This window comes from Pristis pectinata, chromosome 16 (genome assembly GCF_009764475.1).
Source record: "Pristis pectinata isolate sPriPec2 chromosome 16, sPriPec2.1.pri, whole genome shotgun sequence".
NCBI classification, from domain to species: domain Eukaryota; kingdom Metazoa; phylum Chordata; class Chondrichthyes; order Rhinopristiformes; family Pristidae; genus Pristis; species Pristis pectinata.
The window spans coordinates 34,420,376-34,444,809 of NC_067420.1; the positions used below are offsets into that span (position 1 = coordinate 34,420,376).

A 24,434-nucleotide genomic window follows, 5' to 3' on the forward strand; every position below is an offset into this window, starting at 1 on the left:
GATGCTGGAAATACTCAGGCAGTGTCTGTGGAAAGATAAAGAGAGTTAATATTTCAGGTTGAAGACCCTTCATCAAAGAGAGAAAACATGTTCGTTTTACGTTGCAGAGAGAATGGGGAAGAATGAATAGGACAAAGGACATATCTCTGATAGGGAGGGGCTAGAGTTGCCATGGTAATAAACTGTCGATGAAGCCTTCTGGTTGATAGATTAAGGGAAGTTAGAGCAAAGAAAACACAAACAAAGGAAGATATAATTGCTGTGAAATATGGAACTGTAGAAAATACCCAGCACATCCAGTTGGTAGGGAGAGAACAACTGAGCCAAGAGTACAGATGGATGACTTACAGCAGAACTGGCCAGTGAGAATGGGGCACAGACTTAAACTGGCAAGCAACTGGAAGCTCAGGACTGTCCTGTGGAGCAGACGCAGGTGCTTCGTGAGGTGATCACCAAAATTGCATTTAGTTTCTTCGATGTAGAGGAGACTATATTGTTAGCACCAAATGTTATACCCTAGATTTGAAGAAGTGACAGTGAACTGCTGCTTCACTGGAAGGATTGTTTGGTTCCTTGGATGGTGGAAAGGAAAAAAGTGTTGCACCTCCTACGGCGGCTGCGAAAGTGAGGTGAAAAGGGAAATGGTTGGTGGAGACAGAAGAGTAGATCAGGGTGCCATGAAGGAAACAGTCCCTTCATAATGCTGAAAGGGGAGGGGATGATGGTGAAAAGTGGGGACCAGAGAAACTTACCCTGTACAAGAGGAGAGGGAGTGAGACAGAGGTGTGGGAAATGGATGAGACATGATCAGGGGCTCTGTCAACTAAGTGCATCTTTGGATGTGCTTGCAATAAGGCTCACTGCATTGATTCCTGGAAAGAAGGGATCATTATATGGCTTTACAGGGTAGATGCAAGAATGATATTCTCCCTGCCTGAGATGTCTAGAATTAGGGGTCACAGTTTTAAAATATAGCATTGGCCATTGAGATGAGAAGAAATTTCTTCACCAAGGGATGAAATCTTTGGAATTTTTGGAATTCCCTATCCCAGAGAGTCATTGAGGCTTAGTCACTGAGCATATTCAAGATAGAGATTGATAAGCTCTAAAGGGATTCAACAATATAGGGTTAATATCGGAAAGTGAAGCTGAGGTAAAGGTCAGTATTGATATTTCCAAAAAGCAGAGCAGGCATGAGGGGTCAAAGTGCGTCTGTTTCTTATGGTCTTGGACATCATAGCAACAATCTTGTACTTGTGGTCCTTAGTTTTGAAACCTCCCACAAGTGGAAACACCACCTCAGTAACCAACCTATCAAACCCTTCATTGAGCTGGATCTTCCAATGAACAGCATGTTTCTGGGTGCAATCTCCCAATGGGAGACCTGTCTGCTGCTGGTTGGTGAAACCCTGCATCTTTCTGATCATAACTGGCCGGCTCCACCCCTGAACAGCCATGACAGCCAGGAAGGCCCCACCTTGGGGAATTTCCACTGCAAAACCTGGAGGTATGCAGACCTCCACTATATTTCATTAAATGGCCCAGGGGCTTGATAGAATATACCTTTTTGGCCTTAAAGATTAAATCCCACGAAGCAGGAAAGCAATCGCCCCCATCGCCAGCCTGCGCTGAGTGAGCTGGGATTGGGAGCTGCAAGCAGTCTCAGTTCTGCTGGGATTATGATGGGAATATACAGTCTAGGTTCTTGTCCCTGACCTCTGGCCACTAGCTCTGGCCTTTCAGGAAGAAAAGTTAAATCATTTCCCACAATGAGTGGTGGGAGAGTGTTAAAGTTAATTCAGGATCTGGATCTCTCCTTTATCCAATTGCCCAGAAAGAGCTCAGGAACCCAGAGACCATAAAGAGGAATCTGAAACCAGGATCCTTAGCCATAGTAGTGTATCTGACACCAAGTACATGCCTCATGCCAATCCCACAGACTAGGGGCATCAACGCAAGTCAAAACTGCCTGGATCACCAAAGGTCAGAGGTCACCCACTGACACACGAGCACAGCTGAGGTCCCTGCTGGATCAATGGGGCGCCATTCAGAAGACAGCACACTCACCTGTTTGCATGCCTTCCAATTAAAGCCTGTAAGTGCCACCAATTTTTTTGTTTTCAAAAACAAACTTTATTCAGAGTAAAAAATATATACAAAAGAATAAACCCAGTGCAAAACATCTTACATTCATGGTCAATACATTCAGTAGTGCTGACTTTTTATTTTAAAAAAAACCATACCACCGTTGCCGCTCACATGGCCCCCGGGGTGATATGCCATTTCAACTTTTGAGGGGCTTCCCCATCCAACTCAGCCCCCCTCCATGTGTGGTGGTGGAAGGACCCTAGAGTGTAGTCCTACAGAGGTGAATGCTGGCAGGGCTTGGAAGATCTGGCATAATTTGAAACACTTCTGTTAGATCACCAAGCCTGCACACTTTTTTGATAGTGATAACCTCTCCCTTTTGGTATCATTCTTATAAAAATGGTTCAAAATTTGCACCTTTTCACTTCTTCTAGTGCCTTTATACACTTTCTGAAATATGGAGAAGAGGACTGTGCACATTACAGCTGGGCAGAAAGTGCTTACAGGCTGTTCAGAAGCAGAATAATTAGTTGTGCTGTAACATTCTCCACAGTGCAGTGGCTATGCCACAGGATTCTCACAAGTTCACACTGCAGTAACAATGTTCAACTGCACTGACTAATTACAGTATTCTTAAACACAGACCACTAAACCACAAGAATCTCTGCACAACTAAACCTCTGCACTTTTCTCTTCACACCTTTTAATTAAATGAGAAAGCATTCAAAGCTTTGAATACCTTTGAAGGGCTGGCTATAGAAAACCAAAGCAATTTGGAAGCTTGGGAACCTTTTATTTATTATGAATGTGAGGAACAAATAAGAATCAGCTACAGCCTCCTACGTGCTCTTGTATAGTCAACATCGCTTTGCCTATCACACATCAAATGATGCGGACTGAGATCTTGGCACTTTATAACTTTTGTGATAGTCACACAGTGAACAATAGGCTCATTGGTTTATCTGATGATGTTTTGAATTCCCAAGACCGGTTGTTGCCATGTCATTCGGTCAAATTTATGGCAGCTGAACAGTTGATACATATTTCAGTCCAATATTAACTGACACGCTGCCAAACGTCTAATTCCTCCAAGCATTTCCTCTGTAACTGTTGAACAAGTCCTTTCTAAGTGTAACTGAGTACATACAGGAGAAAATATCATTCTTTTTTGGCAAAAGCATGAATTGCACATTAATGACCTCACCTGCAAGCACTAACATTAAACCAGCAAGGTCAGACCACCAAATTAGACAAAAGTGATTTACCACAATTATAATAATTGTTATTTTTAAAAATAGATCATTTGCTATAATAATCACTAGTAATCTGACTGAGTAATATACAGAAAATCAATAAGGAGATAATTTTAATCTTTGATCTGCCCAACCTTAAAAGGTAGTTCTGAAGAATCAACTCAGGGAAATAATATTATTTTAGCTTGAGAAGGTATCACATTTACAGAAGCTTCAAAAAGCAGCCAGAATATTGATGCTGAAGTGTTAATTTTTACAAGTCTATAAATGTTGAATTCTCAATTGGGAAATGTATGTTCCAGCTAAAGTCTCAGCAAACATTTGAGTTCAGGCATTGGCTGACACTTAACACTTGCATTACAAAAGTGCCAGGCAATGAGAGAGGGCCTTCCTACCAACACTTGACATTCAATGGCATTACCATTGTTAAATCTGCCTCCATCAACATCCTGGATGTCAACACTGACCAGAAACTCAAGTGAACCAGTCAGTTGGCTAAAGAAGGTCAAAGGCTGGGTATCCTGCAGAGTGTGAATCACCTCCAACACCAAAATCTTTCCACCATCTACAAGGCACTAATCAGGACTGCAATGGAATATCCTCCACTCTTTTCAGTGCATGTAGCTCCATAAAAGCTCAAGAAGCTTGTCAACATTAAGATCAAAATGGTTAACTGCCATCCAAAACCTTCATTCCCTCCACCACTGGCATACAGTGGCTGAAGTGTAAACCATCTACAAAATGTATTCTTGTCCCTAGACTAGCATCTCCCAAAACCGTGACCTTTACCACCAAGAAAGTCAAGGGCTTCAGTTGCATGGAGATGTCACCACCCAGATGTTCACTTCCAACTCATACGCTATCCTGACTTGCCATTCCTTCATTGTTGCTGATTATAAATGCCAGAATGGTCTACCCAACATCATTGAGGGAGTACCTTCACCTGAAGGGTTGCAGCAGTTCAAGAAGGTTGCTCACCACCACCTTCACAAGGCTAATATGCACTGCCCTTGCCAGATAAGTGAATAAAAAACGTTGACATTCACTGGAACTGACTTAGATTCGAACAATGGCTGTGTTTTGTTTGCTCTAGAAAAACACACCAGGACAGTACAGTTCATCCCCTAAGAAAAGAGGAAGGGACAGAAGAGATAATCCCTCCTCTTGGGGAATTAATTGCTGCCCATTGTGCTTTCATGTGGTTAGACACAGCTATCCTGTCTCAGAAATGATGTTGGGAATCCAGAATCCTGCAGACTGAGAGGAACAGAAGGAAAATGACAAAGATAATATAATTAGTTTAATACAGGCAGTTCGTAAAGCTCCACAACAAGAATCAAATAGTAGTTTCCCTACAGGCACTTATACTGGCTACTGTCATCTAAAATAATCAGATACAATTTTAGTAGTTTTCATAAGAGCTTCTCATAGACATCAAAATTTTAGAACATTTTGGTCCAACCTACACTCGCCAGGCCAACTGGGTAATGTCGCTTAACACCACTCAATCCTTTGTAACCTTCCTTTGTAAACACTAAGATGAGCTACCTGACACCACAGGTCAGAGCATACAGTTCAACAGTGACCCATAACCAGCCTGTGAATGGCCCCTCCGGTTTCCCATGTCTCGGAAGCTTCCAAGCCATCAGCACAAAGTCAGCGTCTTTCTGGCACCAGCAACCACTTGGAAACAAATGTTGGTAACAGAAATTCTTCACATACTTTTGGTCAAAGCCATCCCTTTCTGAAGAAGCCATGAACATCATTATTCATGTCTTGTCAGGCAAAAGTTTCAGGTTTAGAGTCTTTACACTGGTTGCATTGAAATGCTCCAAAATAATCCATGACACACAGCATTAAGGATGCCAAACACTCTTGTACTGTTACATGGCCTTCAGGGTTTATTTTGCTTTTTCACATTTCCTTAACTAAAAATAACTGGATATAATATGGAGCTGTTGCTGAGAGATGGTGAAGGAGATGGGGATTAGAACAAAAGGCCTCTACTAACAAAGTGTGTTTAGTAACCGCAGCACAGTGGCACAGACAGTAGAGCTGCTGCCTCAAAGCTCAGCGACCCAGGTTCAATCCTGACTTCCTGTGCTGTCTGATTGGGGTTTGTATGTTTTCCTCCAGGCACTCCCACTACCCAAAATCATGTGGGTTGGTAGCTAAATTCACTGCTTTAAGTTGCTATCGATTGGTAGAATCTAGAGGAGAGTTGATGGGAATGTGGGGCAATTAAAACGGGTTAGGGTAGGATTAGTGTAAAACTGGGTGCTTGATGGGCAGTGTGGACTTGGTGAGCTGAAGAGACTGTTTCTGTGCTGTATCTCTCTATGACTTCATTCCCAATGTGCTTTACAGCCTTTTAGGTGCTTCTGAAGCACAGTTACTGCAACGGTGCTGGACAATATTTTAAAGCTCAGCAATGCAATGGCTCCGTGAGATTTTAAATAATTGGTGTGCTCAAGTAAAACAGAACAAAAACCTCTGATCAATGTCCACATGAGCTGGATCTGTAACAATAATGAGTACAGGTTATTCTTTGCTCAAAAATACCCAAAAGATTACCCGATATAAGCCTCAATAAAGTTTTTATTTATGTTGGAATAGAAAGATTAGAGCTTCATGCTGATGACTGAATTGTGAACTATTTCTAAGGTTAATCACAAGAGGAGGTGTTCAGAATATTTCCTCATACAATATATCTGTGATTAAACAATGTGGTTGAAGGAGTTGTGGAACTGGCCAAAACTGGCAAAGGATATTGTAGAAAACACAGCTTTGAAATAGAGTTGGTTAGAAATTCATTTGCATAATACTTTTGTATCAGCACTATGCAATTACAAGCAATTTTTTTCCTGAAGTGGAATACATTAACAACTAGTGCTGGGTCACTTCATGACACTCTGGAAATTTGGCTGGGCACTTTAGGATGAGAGGCATTTCTGAAGCAACTCTCATTCTGGAGGATTTTGTTCTGGGAGGGACCTTCATTGGCCACTCCCAGGGCAGTTGGTTCCTCCGAGTGCTGCACCAGGTTAGGACCCCTGTACGGTAAGTCCTGTACTTCAGTGGCCAATAAGAATCAAAGAAACTGCAGATGCTGCAAATCTGAAATAAAAACAGAACATGGTGGAAGCATTCAGCAGGTCAGGCAGCATCTGTGGAAAGAGAACCAGAGGTAATGTTTCAGGTCTGACGAAGGGTCTCAGATCTGAAACGTTAACTCTGTTTCTCTTTCTGCAGATGCTACCTGACCTGCTGAGTGCTTTCAGCATATTATGCTTTAATTTACCATACTCTTAATCCTTCTAGTCCTATGGCCATTGATACTTCCATCAGCCCAAGACATTGTTCACCACTGCTCAACCCTCTGATCTCCAATCCCACTCACCGCCTTACCAATGAACCCAAATGAAGGCTTTAATATGTATCCCCCCTCCACCATCACAGATTCCAATTCCTTTCCCATCTCCCCAGCTGAAGGATAGATTCCAATCCCTCCCCCATTTCCTAAGGAAGGTACAGACTCCAACCCTTCTGCTACTACCCCAATGGAAGGAATAGGCTCCAATCTCAACTGCCCCACCCCAGCTCAAGGCTGGGGCTCCAGATCCTCTCCCCATACCCCACCTACCACAGCACAGACACAACTGGGTCTGTGGCTACTTGACCCCTGTCCCAGAAAATTTCCATTCCCACCAATGTGCAACACCTGTTCACTAGTATCATAAACCTTTGACCTCAGGAACGACTGAAATTTGGAATGAGGGCCAAAAGATGACCAAAACAGTTGTTAACTTCCTGCTAACCCACCATCCTGGGTCCAGGAGAGTTTCTAGGCCTACCCTCAGTTAATAACAAGTTAACAACCATTTAAACTACATAAGAAGGAATTTTACTGGCCAGTGTTTCGGTGAATATTTTATCAGTATGACTTATTTCTATATCTTTCTCTAAGCGCTGTGATGAAAATACTTCTTGTGTCAGTGAAAATACTGCTGCCTGATAAAATCTATGACCACAAACGCCAAGGCTAAGATAGACTCACAGAATAATTTAGGCATTAACAGATGTCAGGCTAAAAATATCCTTATAGAATAGACTGGATACCCTGCAGATACAAAGCGCAGAACACACTGGGCATCCCACAGACGCCAGGCTAAATATATAACCTTGGAACAGACTGGGCATCCCACAGATGCATGGCATAGAGTACACTGGGCATCCCACAGACGCCAAGCTAAATATGTGCCCTTGGAATAGACAGGGCGTCCCACAGATGCATGGTCTAGTGTACACTGGGCATCCAACAAATGCCAAGCTACAGATATGCCCATGGAATAGACACTGCAGAAGCAGAGCTAAGGAGTTTCTTAATATAATCCTAAATGAGGTAGAAGACTGAAGAGAAATCTGTTAGCTCAGTAATTCTGCAATGTAGTCCCTAAATGAAATTAAATAACTTCTACGTATGGACCAAAATATGATTGTCAAAGCTGCATGGATGCCAGTTATTATCTGGTGCTTTACCAAGGGGACATTCTTCAGCTGTGACTCTTGAGACTGAGGGGTGACATGACAAATGGATAGATCTTTGGGGACTTAAAGGTTAAAGGGAGAGGTAAGAAAAGTTGGTAGCAGTTCAGTCAGCATGTGACTGAATGGTTGAGGATGCTCATCCCCTTTCTTGCTCCAGTTTCTTATGTTCTAATCCATTCATGGTCATCACGGCCTTCCACAATATCCACACACATGAACTTGTTCAACAACAATTGCCATCCTGCAGACTGTGATTGTATCTTCTCCAGCTTAATTTGGGTCATGAAAGTCAATTGCAGCGACCTCTACATTGACATATTGATTAAAACCAATTAACTCAGCAATGATTATGGACCAAATATGGAACCTTCTCTTTTATATCAGCATCCCTTCTAAAGCATTAAGATGCTTATTTATCTATTTTTAAATTAACAAATTTTGGACACGTTTAAAAACAGTATTTGATCAGTTTTTTTTACTTATTACTGATTTATTTTTGCATGGATTCCCGATAGCAAGATTCCCCTCTCAAAAGCACCTGCTGAAGACAAATAATAGATAAAATAATTATCTATTCTGTTAGTCCTTGTAAAAATACTTGAAGCCTACATTAGACTTCAGTTGCAAGGCTGTACTTGGGAATCTTGGGCCCAGGAATTCCCTTCTTGGACCAGTTTGACTGGAGAAAATATTTCAGTATCTCTTGTTGACCAGTGCGCTAATTGCTGTTCCTATATGGTCCACTGTACACTTTGCCCTTTGGATAAAGAAGTGGGTAGTTACATATCTAAACTTGCAAGTGCTGCTAAGTTAGGAAACACAATAAGTGATGTAAACAAGAGCAGGATATTACTTAAGAATCATGACAGTCCAAACAAATTAACAAAGCAATGTTCAATGAGAGGAAGAGCAAGGTGATCTGCTTCAAGTCAAGAGAAAGATAATTGGAATATGTCATTAAAGGTGAGAGGCTGGAAACTCTGCCAATTTAGCCCTCAATCTATATTAGCGACCCAAACATTCTGCCTGGAGAACCACTTTCAGGTCAGAGCAAAAGACTGCAGCCAACACTGTTGTAGGCACCACTATGTCCGTGACTTATTGGAACACATACAGCATACAGTGTTTGGTTGACATAACCTGTGTAAATTCCTACTGTGTATATGAGGCCCACAAGAATGGTGAAGCATGTTAGCAGGTTATTTGGGCATGTAAATTGTCCCTGGTGTGTGGGTGAGGGGTCGTATCTGAGGGAAGTTGATGAGAATGTAGGGAGAATAAAATGAGATTAGTGTAGGATTAATGAGAGTGGATGGCCAGCAAGACTTGATTGGCCAAAGGGCCTCTTCCATGCTGTATGACTCTATGACTCTACAACACTAAAGCAGGTCTTAACTGAAGGGTCGCTTCATTGTTAATTATAGGGCTTTACCCTCCCGGGCTGCTGTCAGAGAGCCTGAGGTTTCCAACTTCTTCTTGACAACTAGTCCTTCTGTTCAAAATTACTAATTACTCCCATCATCCCACCTCGTAGGTGCCACTGTCCCCAGCCCCCAAGTCATCTGTCAGACCCCCGTCCTCCATTCATCATCAGCCTGAGAAGACCCCTGACTATCTCTCCTATGACCTCCTCTGATCATCAGCCTGAAGGCCCCTTTACCCAGCTTCCTTTCAGCCCTTCAACCATCTGCTTGACCTACCACACGACCCTCTCTCCACTTCCCATCCTCACCGTGATCCTCTCTGTGACTCCAGTCCCCTGCACATGATTCTCTCCAATGAACTGCCTCTACGATCTGTGCAATGGGGGAGCTTGAGGAAGAGGAGTCTGGTCTACTGAGCAGGGTGCCCGAGCACTGAAACCTGATAGATACTGGAAACCCTGCAGTGGGCAGATCCAGGAAGTTGAGCATCCCCAAACTATAAATTCACTAAAAGGTATGAAGGGGAATTAAGAAGGTAATGGGATGATGCCATTTAACTTAAGGGAACTGGATTTTAAAAACTGTGCAAGGGCATGGACAAAGCCAACGACGAGTTTTATGTTCAGGTTTAGACACCAAACCTTAGCAGTGATCTATTTGCTCAGAAAGGAGTATGAGGCAGATTCACCAGAACACCAAGTTTTGAAGGGTTAAATTGCAAGGCCAGGTCTTGTGTATAGACTGCTGAGTGCTGCACTAATTTAGAATGAAAAAGTTAAAGATAATGAATTATTTCCTTTTTTGGGAGAGTTCAAAGAAAGGGCATAATCTTGAAATTAGAACTTCAATAGTTAGGAGCAAAATCAGTCCGTACCTTTTTATATGAATGTGGAGGAAATCTGGAACTCTCTGTTTCAGAAGGATTCTGGGTCAAATAACACTGTCAGGACGAGGAGTGAGCATTTATTTTCTTGGTAAAGATGTCAAGGGATTATGGAACATAGGCCAGTAAAGCTAGCTGAGAAGTAGATTAGTCATGATCAAATTGAATGGTGGAACATTCCTGAGGGGCGGAATGGCCTACATCTGATCTTATGCAGCTTATCACAACATAAGGGAGTTAATTTTGGCAAAGTTCCCAGAAAAAGGAGTAGAGATTGCAACTCTCCCTGAATGTATATTAATTTGAATGAATGCAAAAAATATTAAACTTGTCAATACTTAATTTTTAAGATCTTAAGGGCAACTAATGAGATAAAGTTAAAGAGAGAACTGTATTCTATAAAGTACAGTGCAAAGGCTCAAAGTAGTTATAGGAGGCTATTGTATCTATAGTATTGTAAGCATAAGGGAGTGGACTTTATTAAAATTAGCCCTATATTCAATGTGGGTTTAATTGTGCAAGAGTCAACCAGAGGTTAGGCAGGGATTAGTGCATTGCTGAGGGCTCTTTGAGATAATCGAGATCCTCTCATTTCTAGCGAGAACACAAAGCCTGTTCCTAGCAAGCTAGAAGCTGACAGCAATAGTTTAATTACTTGGAAACGCTTATCACATTGACATGCCATTCTGTTCGACCGCAGTTACACATACACAAAAAAAACCTCAGCCATACCTGTTCAATCCTGCAATTATGTTGCAAGACTTTAAAATTAAACTGTACTTCCAGATAATAAAGACCTCCAAATTTACATGCAATATCAACAAGCAGATGCTTAACTGTTTTAACTTTGTGAAAACTGTTTTAACTGTTTTAACTTTGTGTAGTTTAAATATTGTGCAGTTTAAATGTGCTGCAAAAGCAGAATATGATAAAATGGGACAGCAGATCAGGTAGGCTCTGTGCATGGAGGAAGAGAGGGCTGATTTATCGGTGTTTTTTTAAATTTTTTTTTTAAATTTTATTTACAGCGTGGTAACAGGCCCTTCTGGCCCAACGAGTCTGCGCCACCCATTTTAAACCCAAATTAACCTACCTGTACGTCTTTTGGAATGTGGGAGGAAACCGGAGCACCCGGAGGAAACCCACGCAGATACGGGAGAACGTACAAACTCCTTACAGACAGCGACAGGAATCGAACCCCGATCGCTGGCGCTGTAATAGCGTCGTGCTAACCGCTACGCTACCGTGCCACCCCTATCATGATGACCTTTTATCGGAATTTAAGATATAACCACCACCACACTTTGCTTTTTGCTCTTATCTTTTAATTTCCTGGCCCAGATCTAACTGACTATGATCTTACTGAACAGTGGAGCAGGTTCAATGGCTGAATGGCTCCCTCCTGTTCCTACTCCTTATGGCCTATTTATGGTTATACTAGTGTAACTGAAGTGACAAGATGTCAGTACATTTTTAATATGACTGAGCAGCAATTCAGACACAACTGGCCGTGAAATGCACTTCACGTGCTTTATGATGACGTTTGAGTTGTTTATTCCATACCTTGTGATACCTAATACAAACAGATATCAATCTACCTAATGCCAGCTCATCATGGGAAACTATTACCAAGATACCAGGTGAGTTTAGATTGCCGCCTCTCTTTGGACAGAATTACCTCGACATTTGATGCATAACTCCATGCTGTGATCCAGTCTCTACAAAAAGTAAAGTGTGAACGTAAATTGGGGTAATTCTACATGGAGAGCAAAATTGCAAATTGTGCCCATGTAATGCAGGGAAGCCCCTGGATCTGTCCCATGAGCATCCAAAGGCTTACAATGTGTGCCTGAATGGTGCTTTTGGAATTTTCATTCACAAATCAGTAAGGCCCAACCAAAATTATTATTTTGCAGAAACAGAGGTTTCTGCAATATTAGGCCTCTATTACTGTACTCTGGCCTAGGTTATCAGATCTGAGTGCTGATCAGCTCACTGCCTCATGCAGGCACTCTCTCTTGCACACATAAATGGACTCTCTGGCACACACAGGGACACATACACATGTGTGCACATGCACACACATACACACAGAGGGTCTCTCACACATACAGGGAGACTCTCAGACGCACAGGGACTCTCTCTCTTTCTCTCTCTCTCTCTCTCTCTCTCTCACACACACACACACACACACACACACACACACACACACACACACACAGGGACTCTTTGTCTCTCTCACATACATGCACACGCACACACTTTCTGTTCTGGGTACCCATGGAGAGACAGCTAGTAGGTGTGCGCAGTGGTATGACCTTTGCCAAACAACCTGCCACCTCAAGAACTCCTGACCCAGCCTGAACCAACACCCATCCCCTATATCTGACATAATCCTGGCCACCATTTCCCATGCCCAACTACTAAATTTAGCCCACTCCCTCCAATGTAACAACCTCTCCCCAACTACTAACATTGGCCTGATAGACAACAGCATCCTATTGACATCCACCCTGTCCAACAAGCCCAGAAAATAGATATTCACCTCAGCCAATGATCACAGCACCTTGCAGACATCCACCACCAAACTACAGTCCCACCCCTTCCCCGACAATTGACACCCACTCCAACAATAATCAGAGCTCCCAGATTCACCTTTGCCCTCTGACAGACGATCATAAACCCCAGCCCTCTCACCCTCATCCCACCAATTGCCAGCAACCAAATTTCTCAGCAAACCTTTCTTTAGTGGCCTGATCCATGACCTTCCCCTCCCATCCTTGTGGCTCTCTAACTTACTGGCTCAGCCCTCAGACTTCCTTGCAGTGAACACAAAAGAAAACTTGTGCAAGATCAATTGAGCAACGTGAAAAATCTTGGATCTTGTGCACTATTGTATTTCCTAGCACTAACCCTACAAACAAAATGTCTGTGAACCTATTGGGCTTAGACTGTAAAATGCACCTTTTTGGGAAATGAGATTCAAGCCTGTGTCTGCTGATACCACCCTTCCAGCCAGTGAATTGGGAATGAGTGTGAATTACATCAGTTCTCACAACAGTCTATTTTACAGCAAAGATGTCTATTTACTCAGACATCGTTTGCTGGAAAATAGAACAGAAGCTATTTACATATCTCACTACAGTAAACAGTCACAGAATCTATATAATATCAGACTATGAAACTTCAGCCATCAGTATATTCAAATGAAACTTTAGCAATGCCTCACAATAATACCAAAGCAATGTGAATGGATGGAGGAAAGTCACATAGTATGAGTTGATTATTTCTCTAGCAAGATGCTGAATTGCTGCATACAGGTTATGAGCCTAAGTTATTCCCAGTCACTTGCAGCATTATGGTCTCTGGTCTTGATTAATGGGGAACTATCCCAGTCGTATTTATTCCAGCTAAGAGTAATGGCATCACGACAAGTATCTTTGGAGGCCACAATTAAAAAACCTAACTCACTCTATTTACTTACAATGTGGTAATTTTTTGCTTTCTCCCTTTACATCATCTCAATTCCTCCACCTCGCATTCTGCCTCTTTTCAAATAGTTTTAACAAAACACAATTTTAAATTAGTTTTCTAAGATCCAGGCTCAACATCAAATTCGCCAACTTTAGGTAACTCATCATTCTTCCTATCAGAACTGGCCATTTCTGCCTGTCATCATTTTAGAGTCCTTGAGTGGTGCAGCATAAAAACAGGCCCTCCGGCCCATCACACCTTTGCTGTTCAGTTTGTTTCAGTCTTTTTTCTATTTGTATAGTCTGGCCTGCTGGGCCTGTCTCACAGTCTCGCTATTAACAACACATTACACAGACAAAGAAGCATGATGTGCTTGCAACTGCCTCCATTAACCGCATTTGAACTCACCCTGTCAGAGATATTCCATTTATTCTATCCCACCACCTTCTTTGCTACTGAGATTAATTTATTTTTCTCTTTCCAAGTTCCAACAAAGGGTTCCAGACCCAAAATATTAACTACTTCTCTTTTCCCAAATGCCATGTGTCGTGCTGAGTGTTTCCAGCGTTTTCAGCTTTTAAGATATCTTTATTAGCCGCATATACATTGAAACACACAGTGAAATGCATCTTTTGCGTAGAGTGTTCTGGGGGCAGCCCGCAAGTGTTGCCATGTTTCCAGCGCCAAAATAGCATGCCCACAACTTCCTAACCCGTATGTCTTCGGAATGTGAGAGGAAATCCATGCAGACACGGGGAGAACATACAAACTCCTTACAGACAGCGGCCGGAATTGAACGCGGGTCTCAGGCACTGTAATAGCGTTACGCTAACTGCTACAATACATCTAAGATTATTGTTTACTCTTGTACTAGTAACATACGCTGCTTCCTATTTTGAATGTTGCTTAGATTCTTTCCAATAGCTAATGTTGTATTTGTCTTACTGAGGTAAGAAAGAAGAACATGAATTCACATGACAGCTTACATGCACAAATTAGCTTCCACCAATAACATGCTGTACTTTTTGAAGTGTAATAACTGTACCATATAAATTTTCAGTTAATCTATTTAGTTGATATTCATTCAGAGGTGAATGTTGGCCAGGACTTGAGAACACACTGCTCTGCTTCACAGATGTGCCTTGGTTTCTTTTACGTCCAGCTGAACAGACATTTAAGCCATCTCACTTCTCACAATGTAGCAACTCCCTCAGTGCTAACTAAAATAGTAGCAGAGATTTATGTGCTAGAGTTCTGGAGTGAAGCTTGAGCCCAAAGCTTTTTAACTCAGAGGCCAAATGCTTCCACTGAGCCAAACTGACACTTACATTTGTGAGTAATATGAAATTATTAGACAAAGGTACAAATAAACCTGAAATCACAACTTATAGCCAGATTTACAAATATATCACTCCAGGAATAATTTGTAATAGAAAGTTAGCTCCTGTAATATTGGTGACCTAGTACTTGCGACCCCTGCATTATGGGGGGGGTGGGGGGTCGTGGAGGAGTAAAGTTGCATTCATAGAAACAGGCCATAATGCAATTTTCCATAACACAAAGCTGCATCATCTGTGCATGCGAGTTGCAAGAAACATGAGTTGATAAAAAATAAATTTTGTTTTGATTTATTTGCTTTATTTCATTTAAATTATATAAGAGCGAATTTTATTCCATATCTCAAAACTTTAGGTAGTGATTTGTGAATCTTCAGGGCAGAAACAGATTTTACCTAACTTCCTTCAAATAATTCTACCAAATTCTTTAATTTGTTATCCCTTAGAATGTTACTGAGCTCTCTTCTAAGAGAAATACTTCCTTTCTGTAGTGCCCAGCTCTTTCACATTGATATTCTTAAGGCTTAATGAGGATCCAACCAAGCATCCATTACTGAGGGCACCCGGCGCTCAATTAACAACACTGGCTTATACAACAATGTATCAAAAGTTAAACCACATGGTACACACTTTTTAAAGGTACACTTACAACCATATACACTACACCTAATATTTTTCTTTTACAGCTCCCTCATAATTTAATACGTCTACTAAGTCCTCTCATAATTTCATACAGCTTTTAGTTTCCATTGTTTTATACACCTGAACATCACCTCTTTCAGCTTGAAAAGAATTAAATTTCTTTCCCTGGAATTTTACGCCAAAAGACACTGTATATTTTAGACCTAGAAGTCTACTTCTCTGGATCAGATGCTGGAGTCAATTCCAAGACAACACAGCCCACTCACACAACTAAAGCTCACCTGACATCTGTTTCTGAATTTCAGAATAGAATTACAAAGCCCCTTCTCCAAAAAAGAATCACTATTTTGAGGAAAACACACTGACGAATACCATGAACCCTGGCTTTGAATAGTCATTCTAAGGGAAGGACTATCCTGGTTTACAAAGGAGCTGTTTGTTCAACTGAGTGGCTTAATAAATTCAGGCTTACCAATCCCTGACATTGTTTGCAAATCATAGACTCTGTATCTTTATGATGCCACTTGAATTGTGGTGAGGTTATTGGGGATATAGAAATCACTGAACTGTTTGCTAAGAAAGATTGCCTACACAGCAGGAGTTTTAATTTGTTCTATATACCGCATCATAAATATTTAGCATAGTTTTATTCTTTTTGGGTGCATTGTCAAATATTAAAGCAAGTACAATTGGTCATTAAGAGTGAACAGGGACTCGTTCTCCCATCCTGGTAGTTGGATGACACCAATGGAGTTGTTAACTGATCATGGCAATTAGAAACTAATGCATTTGGGAAAAATGGAGACAATGTAAAATAATTAATGCATCTGTTGAAGTAAGTACCTGAAGGAAGAGTCCCAGAGATTCAGATTCACCAGCTTCTGAAGGTGGCAGGACAAATTGATCAGGATGTTAAATAAAAGCACTTAGGATTCTCAGCATGGAGACCCAAAGCAAAGAAGTTCTGCTAAGCCATTATATATCACTTGTTGAACATCAGCAGTGGAATTGTGTCCAGTTCTGGGCACTACCTATGGTAAGGTCTTGGGTTCAGAGGAAACAAGATCATAGATTAGGGATTTCAGTTGTTTGTAATGACCACGGGCAAGGATTATTCTCTTTAGAAGATTAAGGGTGATAGAATAAAGGTTTTGAAAATCATTATGGATATAATAGAGTAAATGTTTTTAAAATCCTTTTTCCTTTCAAATATAGTCAAACAGGTAAATAAAACTCAGTGGTTTAGGAAGGGTCATAGAGTCATACATCACGGAAACAGGCAATTCGGCCCACCAAATCCATGCTGACCAGTGGGTGCCCATCTTAATTAGTCCCATCTTGGTCCATAGCCTCCTATGCCTAGGTGATCCAAGTGCTCATCTAGAAACCCCTTAAATGATTCTCTCTGGCAGTGTATTCCAGGTACCCACCACTCTCTGGGTGGTTTCCAGAACTGTACAGAGTACCTCAGCTGAGGTCTGACCAATGTTTTAGAAAGTTGAAGCATAACCTCCCTGCTCTTGTTTTCAATGTCCCAACCAATGAAAGCCAGTATCCCACCTGACTTATATTATCTATCTACCTTTGCTGCCACCTTCAAGGACCTTTGGACTGGCACATCAAGGTCTCTCTGTTCCTCAGTACTACTTAGGACCTTACTATTCATGGTATATGTCCTGGCCTCATTAGTATTCCCAAAATGCATCACCTCACATTTATCAGGATTAAACTTCATCTGCCATTTCACCATCACATCAATATCACCTTGAGGCCTCCACACTGTCAACAACTCTGCCAATCATAGTGTCATCTGTAAACCTACTGATCATTCCACCTCCATCCACATCCAAATCATTCGCATATATAACAAACAGCAAGGGTCCCAGACCAATCCCTGTGGTACACCACAAGTCACAGGCATCCAATCACAAAAATAACTGGAAAAATGTAAAAGTATTACTTCTTGCAATCCCAGCCTTACTCACCAATCATTTAATTACTGGAACAATAAGACCAAGTGTAAACGTGTTGACCATTTCATCAGAGTGAAAACTGGAGTGTGGAGTTTAATTATAAAATTCTTAATTGTCTGACAAAGTGTACATTAAAGAATAACTTATAAAATAGAAATACATACATTTATATAGCACCTTCCACAATTCCAGGTTATTCCAAAGCTCTGTACAGCTAATGAGGTGTAGGACGGACCCTCCTGTAATTTTGGAGGCACAGCAACTAATTTATGCTTCTTCAAACTATAATATAATCATCTATTTGTTGATGTTGATTGAATGAAAAACTCAGCAGACTGAGGATATCTTGTCTGCCTATCTTCAAAGTAACATCATGGCATCATTATTGGCCACTAATGGGGACAGGTAGAATCTTGGGTTAACATCTTATCATAAAAACTGCACGTCTGACACAACAGCACGTCCACAGTACTGCACTCAGATTTTAGTACTCAAAGCTGCAGAATGTGATTTAAGCCCATTGACTTCAATCTAAGGGCCAAGAGAACTTCCAACGGAGTTGGAATGTTCCAAATTTATCAAATGAGTATCTGTAGAAATTTTGATCTGCCTCTTCCCATTTTTGTACAATGCCAGGGCTTTGTTTTTTGTGGAATAGGTTTAATTTTAATTCTATAGATAAAAAATAGTTATGAAAATCAATTTAAGCTGAAACAAGTTTTGCCCTATCTTTAATGTTTCACTAACTTGCAATGCTGAGTTAAATTTGGGCTGCACTAAATCAAGGTAAACATGATCCACCATCTCTGTCCCCAAGCACTGGGGTTCTATTATATCAGAATCCTTTGAATGGTGAAGTTAATTTACATCCTAAATGTGTTTTCTATCACTTAGTAGCTACAAGAAGGGGTTTCTGTAATGTTATAATAAGGGTCTTACAGGGGTCACATTTTAATGTCGGTTCTATACTACATCTAGAGAATCTGATACCAACCTCTGAGGCATCAACCACACAGGAACATTCAAATCCAGCATAAACTGTATCTAGTTGACATCTTTTTGAATCCATTGCCAAGTTTTTGAGAGCTGAGGTCAAACTGACACAAAAAATCAAATTTCAAGGTGAAATTCTCTAAGTGGCAATTATTACATCAGAGAATGAAAATAATAAAATGAAATACAGAGAAATACAAACTTCCTTTCTACCCATCACAAAAATTCAAATCTACCTTCCTTTCTTTACTTGAGTGTTTAAAATACAATAGTCACGGAGACAGAGCTAATCTGACAACCGAACTTCTACAGAGTCTTCCTAAAACCTATGGCAATGTGTTGACACACCAATGACATGCGTCACGCTCATCTGACCCCAATAATGACTGGACATGAAAATATCAGTTTTAAATACACTGCTTGAATATTTTCTCGGTTTGTGGCTCCACAGGCAGATCATTTGTTTTACAAAGATGAGGTTCAGAACTCTTGTAGAAATCAGGGTGCTGACAGAGATGGTGAGAAGCCAGAAGGCTGTCTTAGACTAGCCATTTAGATAAAAGAGAGAAGATTTTGCATTTATGTAGTTGCTTTCGCATGGAATCATATGGCATAAGACAGGCCCTTTGCCCCACTGAGTCTGTGTGACCATCAAGCACCCATCTACAGTAATCCCATTTTATTCTCCCCACATTCTCATCAATTCCCACTCACCTACATCCTAGTGGGAGGAAATCTAAAGGATACCCAAGCAAGTCATAGGGAGAACATGCAAACTCTACATAGACACAACTGGAGGTCAGGTTTGAACTGAGGTCACTGGGGCTGTGAGGCAGCAGTTATATTCTGCATTACTCTGCCACTTCCAGATTTCACATCATCTCCTTACAAACAGTGAAGTCCTGTTGAAGCATAATCATGGTTGTAATTAGGAAACACAGCAGTCAATTTACACATAGGTGAGAGAACCTGGTGATGTGTGCTGGTAAAAGGTCTAGTATTGCAGAGTTCAACCACATTAAAAGCACTGCTCTGAATTGGCTAGCAACTATAAAGCATTTTAATATATCTTTACTCACACAAGCAGTGTAAAAAACTGGGTCTTTCATAGCTGAAGATTATGGTTGCTAATAGGTATTCCTAGTCTACTGTCTATTTTGGTGATACTGCACAGATTAAGCTTATTTACACATCTGATGCTTTGATGTGACGAATGGGTTATGACAAGACTATCATACACCAAGAATGTTCCACAGTACGTTCCGGTGGGTGGGCAGTGGAAAGAAAGAAAATGTTGCATATATACAGGACTTTCTCACATCCCTGTCAGGATAGCCCAAAGTACTTTACAGTGAATGAAATGCTTTAAAGTGTAATCTCTATTATATTATAGGAAAAGTGGCAGCCAATTTTAGTGCAACAAGATCCCACAAAGGTCAATGCAATAACGATTAGATATACTGTTTTCAAGGTGTTGATTGAAAAATATCTGCGTCACCAGGGATAACTCTTTTGTCTTCTATGGAATATTAGAATAAAAATTCAACTCAAAATCATCACTCATATATGTAAAACCTTGTGACCACTGGGTAAGCATTACCATATGTCAGTATTTCTCTCATTTCTTCCCAAGTATTCAGTATTGGGTATCCATCTTGGCTCAGTGTTAAGTCCTTATCCGAAGCTGACACTTCAATGCAGCAGTGAAGGAATGCTACAGAGTCAGTGGTGTGAAGGAGTCCCTGTGTTTGCAGGATATTTCCACTGTAGCCTTGTTCTCTCTGGTGTTCTGGGCAATATTTGTTCTTCAACCAATATCCTTCAGCTGACCATCTGTTCCTATCACATCACAATTTGCCCTACATACTTCCAACATTACAATAGTGGCCACATTTTAAATATGCTTAATTAGCCGTATAACTCTTTACCATGCCCTAAACTTGTGAAGGTGGTATCTCAGTACAAACTCTTTATTCATTGGACCCCCTTGTTCCCAGGGTCACACACCCAGACAGACATCAATTGCTGCTGGCAGATCATCAACTCAGTGAAAGACGCTCTTTGGTCTGCCTGAAGCTTGTTGGTCTTCCAGCACAGTGAGCTGTCCGTAAGGGAATGCTGGCACATTCCAAGCTGCAGGAGTACGGGCTGAAAGATGCACTGAAGCTTGGTGCAGCCAAAACAAGGACGTTATGGGGAAGGACACAGTCTTGGCTCCTTCCACTACCACACATGGAGGGGTTGAATTGGGTGGAGAAGCTCCTCAAACATTGAAATGGTGTATCACCCCAGGGGGCCACATGAGTGGCAATGGTGCTATGGTTTAAATAAAAGTGTTAACACTTCTGAATGTATCGACCATATGACACTAAGAATATAAAAAAGTTTTGCACTGTGTTTATTCTTTTGTATATTATTTTTATATTCTGAATAAAGTTTATTTTTGGGAAAAAAAGATCACATTAGACTGAACCTAGTCCCTGACTTGCAGCCATGCCTACACCAATCCCTTGACTGCAATAACCTTCTGCAGCTTTGGATCTTCCAATGACCTTGGGTTCTCATCTCTATGACAGTTCCATGAGGAGGAGTAAGCCATGAGATGAGTGGGCCTCAGGCAATGTAGACAGCCATAGACCACCCTGATAGCAGTCTGACAGTCAAACTGCCAGAAGGTCTTTTCATGATTTCCAAATGTCAGTGATGATCAAAGATATATAGAAATAGTTGAACAGAAGATTTAAGTATTTTTTTAAATGTTTAAATAATAATTTTTGTAAAATCATTTCAAATTGCTTCTAATTAGCTTAAAATATACATTCACAGTGCAATAAAAATATAAACAACAAATTTAGTGAAATATACCTTTCTAATACAGTCAACAATCTCATTCAAATGAATGAGGCCATGTTCAATATACCAGCTGTGATTGCTGTAAAGTTGAGGAGCCAGATACAACATATGGTTGATGCCTTTGCTCAGCAAATTATGAAACAGCAGCTAGACTCATTGACAAGTCCAGGCACAGACCAAGATGTCAGGCATACTTGCTTCTGATCTTCAATGCATTTCATACCTGCGCATTGCAGTGTAAAGTCCAGAATGCACTGACGCACCATTGCAGCCTGTTGACTGTTCTCTATAGGTCCACTGGCTAGCCATCAGTGATAACCAGCCCATCATCTTGTCAGTGTTACGCAGCCATCAGTTGAGTTGCACTGGAACGTTTGCTCAACTGGAGTATTTATTTTGTCTCAGACTTACATGTAGGCACGGTAGTGTAGCGGTTAGTGTAATGCTATTACAGCATCAGTTCTGGCCGCTGTCTGTAAGCAGCTTGGTTCTCCCGTGTCTGCGTGGATTTCCTCCAGGTGCTCCGGTTTCCTCCCACATTCCGAAGACGTATGGGTTATGAAGTTATGGACGTGCTATGTTGGCACTGTGAGCGTGGCGACACTTGTGGGATGCCCCAGAACACTATGTAAAAGATGCATTTCACTGTGTCTTTCGATGTACATGTGACTAATAAAGATATTTTATCTTATCTAACCTGGGTTTGCATAATTTGATTTATATACTGATCAATTGGTTAATTGATTGATCTAAGACCTTTACGTGACAATGAGACTTTTTTAAAATTAAATTATCATTTACAGGAATGTATTTGAAGATCCAAGTAACTAGGTCTTCATATTCATCCAACTTTCTAAAAGTCATTAGTAGATCTTAAAACTGAAGCTTAAATCTTGCTTTTTAACAGGATACGCCCACAGCAGTGTCGCTTGGATTGCGAATGGAGGAGATGATTTTTAATTTGGCTGATTCACACCTATTCTTCAATGACTTAGAGGTAAGGAAGAATTTTATCTAAACAAACCAGAGGCATCACAGGATGCTGATTAAGGGTTTTGAAACGACCCACATTTGCAATTGTCCAGTGATAACTCTAAACTTTAGGATTCCTAATCTAGTCCTCTCTACCTCCTTTCCTCATTTGACCTTAAAGCTTGCATGTTTCAAAAGTAGGCAAGAGGACATGTAGTGACAAGGAACGTTGGACTCCACAACAGAATATAGATAAATTGAATGAATGGGCAAAAGCTTGGCTGAACGAGTCTAATGCGGGAAATTGTGAGAACATGCACTTCAGCAGGAAGAATCAAAAGGCAGAGTATTATCTAAATGGAAAGTGCTTGTAAGTGAGTCGAGTATAGAGGAATCCAGGTGTTCTTGTGCATGAAACAGAAAAAGTCAGCATGCAGGTGCAGCAAGTAATTAAGGCACAGGGCATTTTGGTCTTTATTGCTGGGGGCTTGGAATTTAAAGATAGAGAAGTATTGTTACAATTTTAGAGCATGTTGGTGAGACAGCACCTGGAATACTGTGTATAATTTTGGTCCCTTTATCTAAGAAAAGATGCATTAGCACTGGAGGCAGTCCAGAAGAGAATCGCTAGACTAGTTTCTGGGATGAGAGGGTTGTCCTATTACAAAGAGCTTAAAAGGTTAGAACTGTATTCTTTAGAGTTTAGAGAAAAAAGCGGTGATCTTAATGAAACATATAAGAAATGAAAGGACATGGCAAGGTAGATGTTGAGATGTTTCTACTAGTGGGAGGGACTCGAACAAGAGGACATTGTTACAAGATGCGTAGGAATTTCTTCTCGCAAAGAATTCTCTCCCTGGAAGGTTGCAGAGAATCAAACAATGGAGATATTTAAAGAGGAGACAGATAAATTGTTGAAAGATCGGGGAAATGTGGGCTATGTAGAGAGAGGCCTGGGGCAGATCAGCCATGATCATATCGAATGGCAGGGCAGGTTTTAGAGGCCTGGTGACCTACTCCTGCTGCTATTTTCTTGTGTGTGTTCTTGTGTGTCCAAGGTTTAGTCACCACACTAATACCCCTTTATGTGGCTCAGCATAAATTTTTGTTTGATAACAGTCTAGAGAAGTACCTTGGGGCATTTTGGTAGGTAAAAAGTTTTAGATAGACAAGTTTATTTTTGTATATTCATGAACAATCAGTGTAATAATTGAGACAAATATATCTATGACAATCAGGCATTTTAAAAAGGCACTCAATTAGCTCATCAACAAGAAATCCCTCAGGTAGATTTTTTTTTGTTTCTTCACACTTCTCCTTAAGACACTGCCTCCATCTGGGATGTGTACCCACTGGCAATGGAAATCCTCCAGTACCATGCTTGGTGACCATACCGAGCTTGTAATCCTGAGTAGGATGTTTGAAAGCTATTCAGCTAAGGAGCAAGGAGTATCTTGGTAGAAATTACTCCTGGATGGTAGTATTAAACAAGTATTGGCATCTTGGTTTATGCCCATCCAATATTGAGTTTAGTTGGCCTTAACATAAATAATAGGCAGGCCAATGTGATGCAGCCTACTTTGCATACCACCAAGACAAAATTGACCATTCTAAGTCTAATTCTTCCCTTGACTAAGATCTTCACACCCACCTTTTCCATCCAGGGTCAGTAGGTTTTATCAGCCCTGGCTGATTCCTTCCCCCTGTCTCAGGGAATTAGGCAAATCACAGCACCTCCACTATTTCACCAGCAATCTATTCTGGGAGCCTTCTGCTTTGAGTGTCTCAGTGTCACACCAGGTGGCACATTTATCCATTGACCTGCATTGACCTTCATCGATGCATTGTTTTAGTTTTTGCAGCTGTGTTGGTGAATTTGGTTATTTATACTTCTATGCATGTGTATGTATTAAATCCACTCAGCTCAATAAAATGCACTTACCCATGGACGAGATGGGTATACTTGTAACAGAGCTGTGTTTCTTTGGACATAT

General features: G+C 41.0%; 1 protein-coding gene across 2 annotated transcripts in view; it reads left to right on the plus strand.

The window, feature by feature from the left end:
- The window catches only part of LOC127579010 (eyes absent homolog 1-like), a 196,013-nt gene that overhangs the window by 145,028 nt on the left and 26,551 nt on the right, over positions 1 to 24,434 (plus strand). For both annotated transcript variants that reach the window (XM_052031642.1, XM_052031641.1), the window contains exon 11: positions 22,376 to 22,465. In XM_052031642.1, the coding sequence (XP_051887602.1) occupies positions 22,376 to 22,465 (90 nt within the window). The remainder of the gene's footprint in view (positions 1 to 22,375; positions 22,466 to 24,434) is intronic.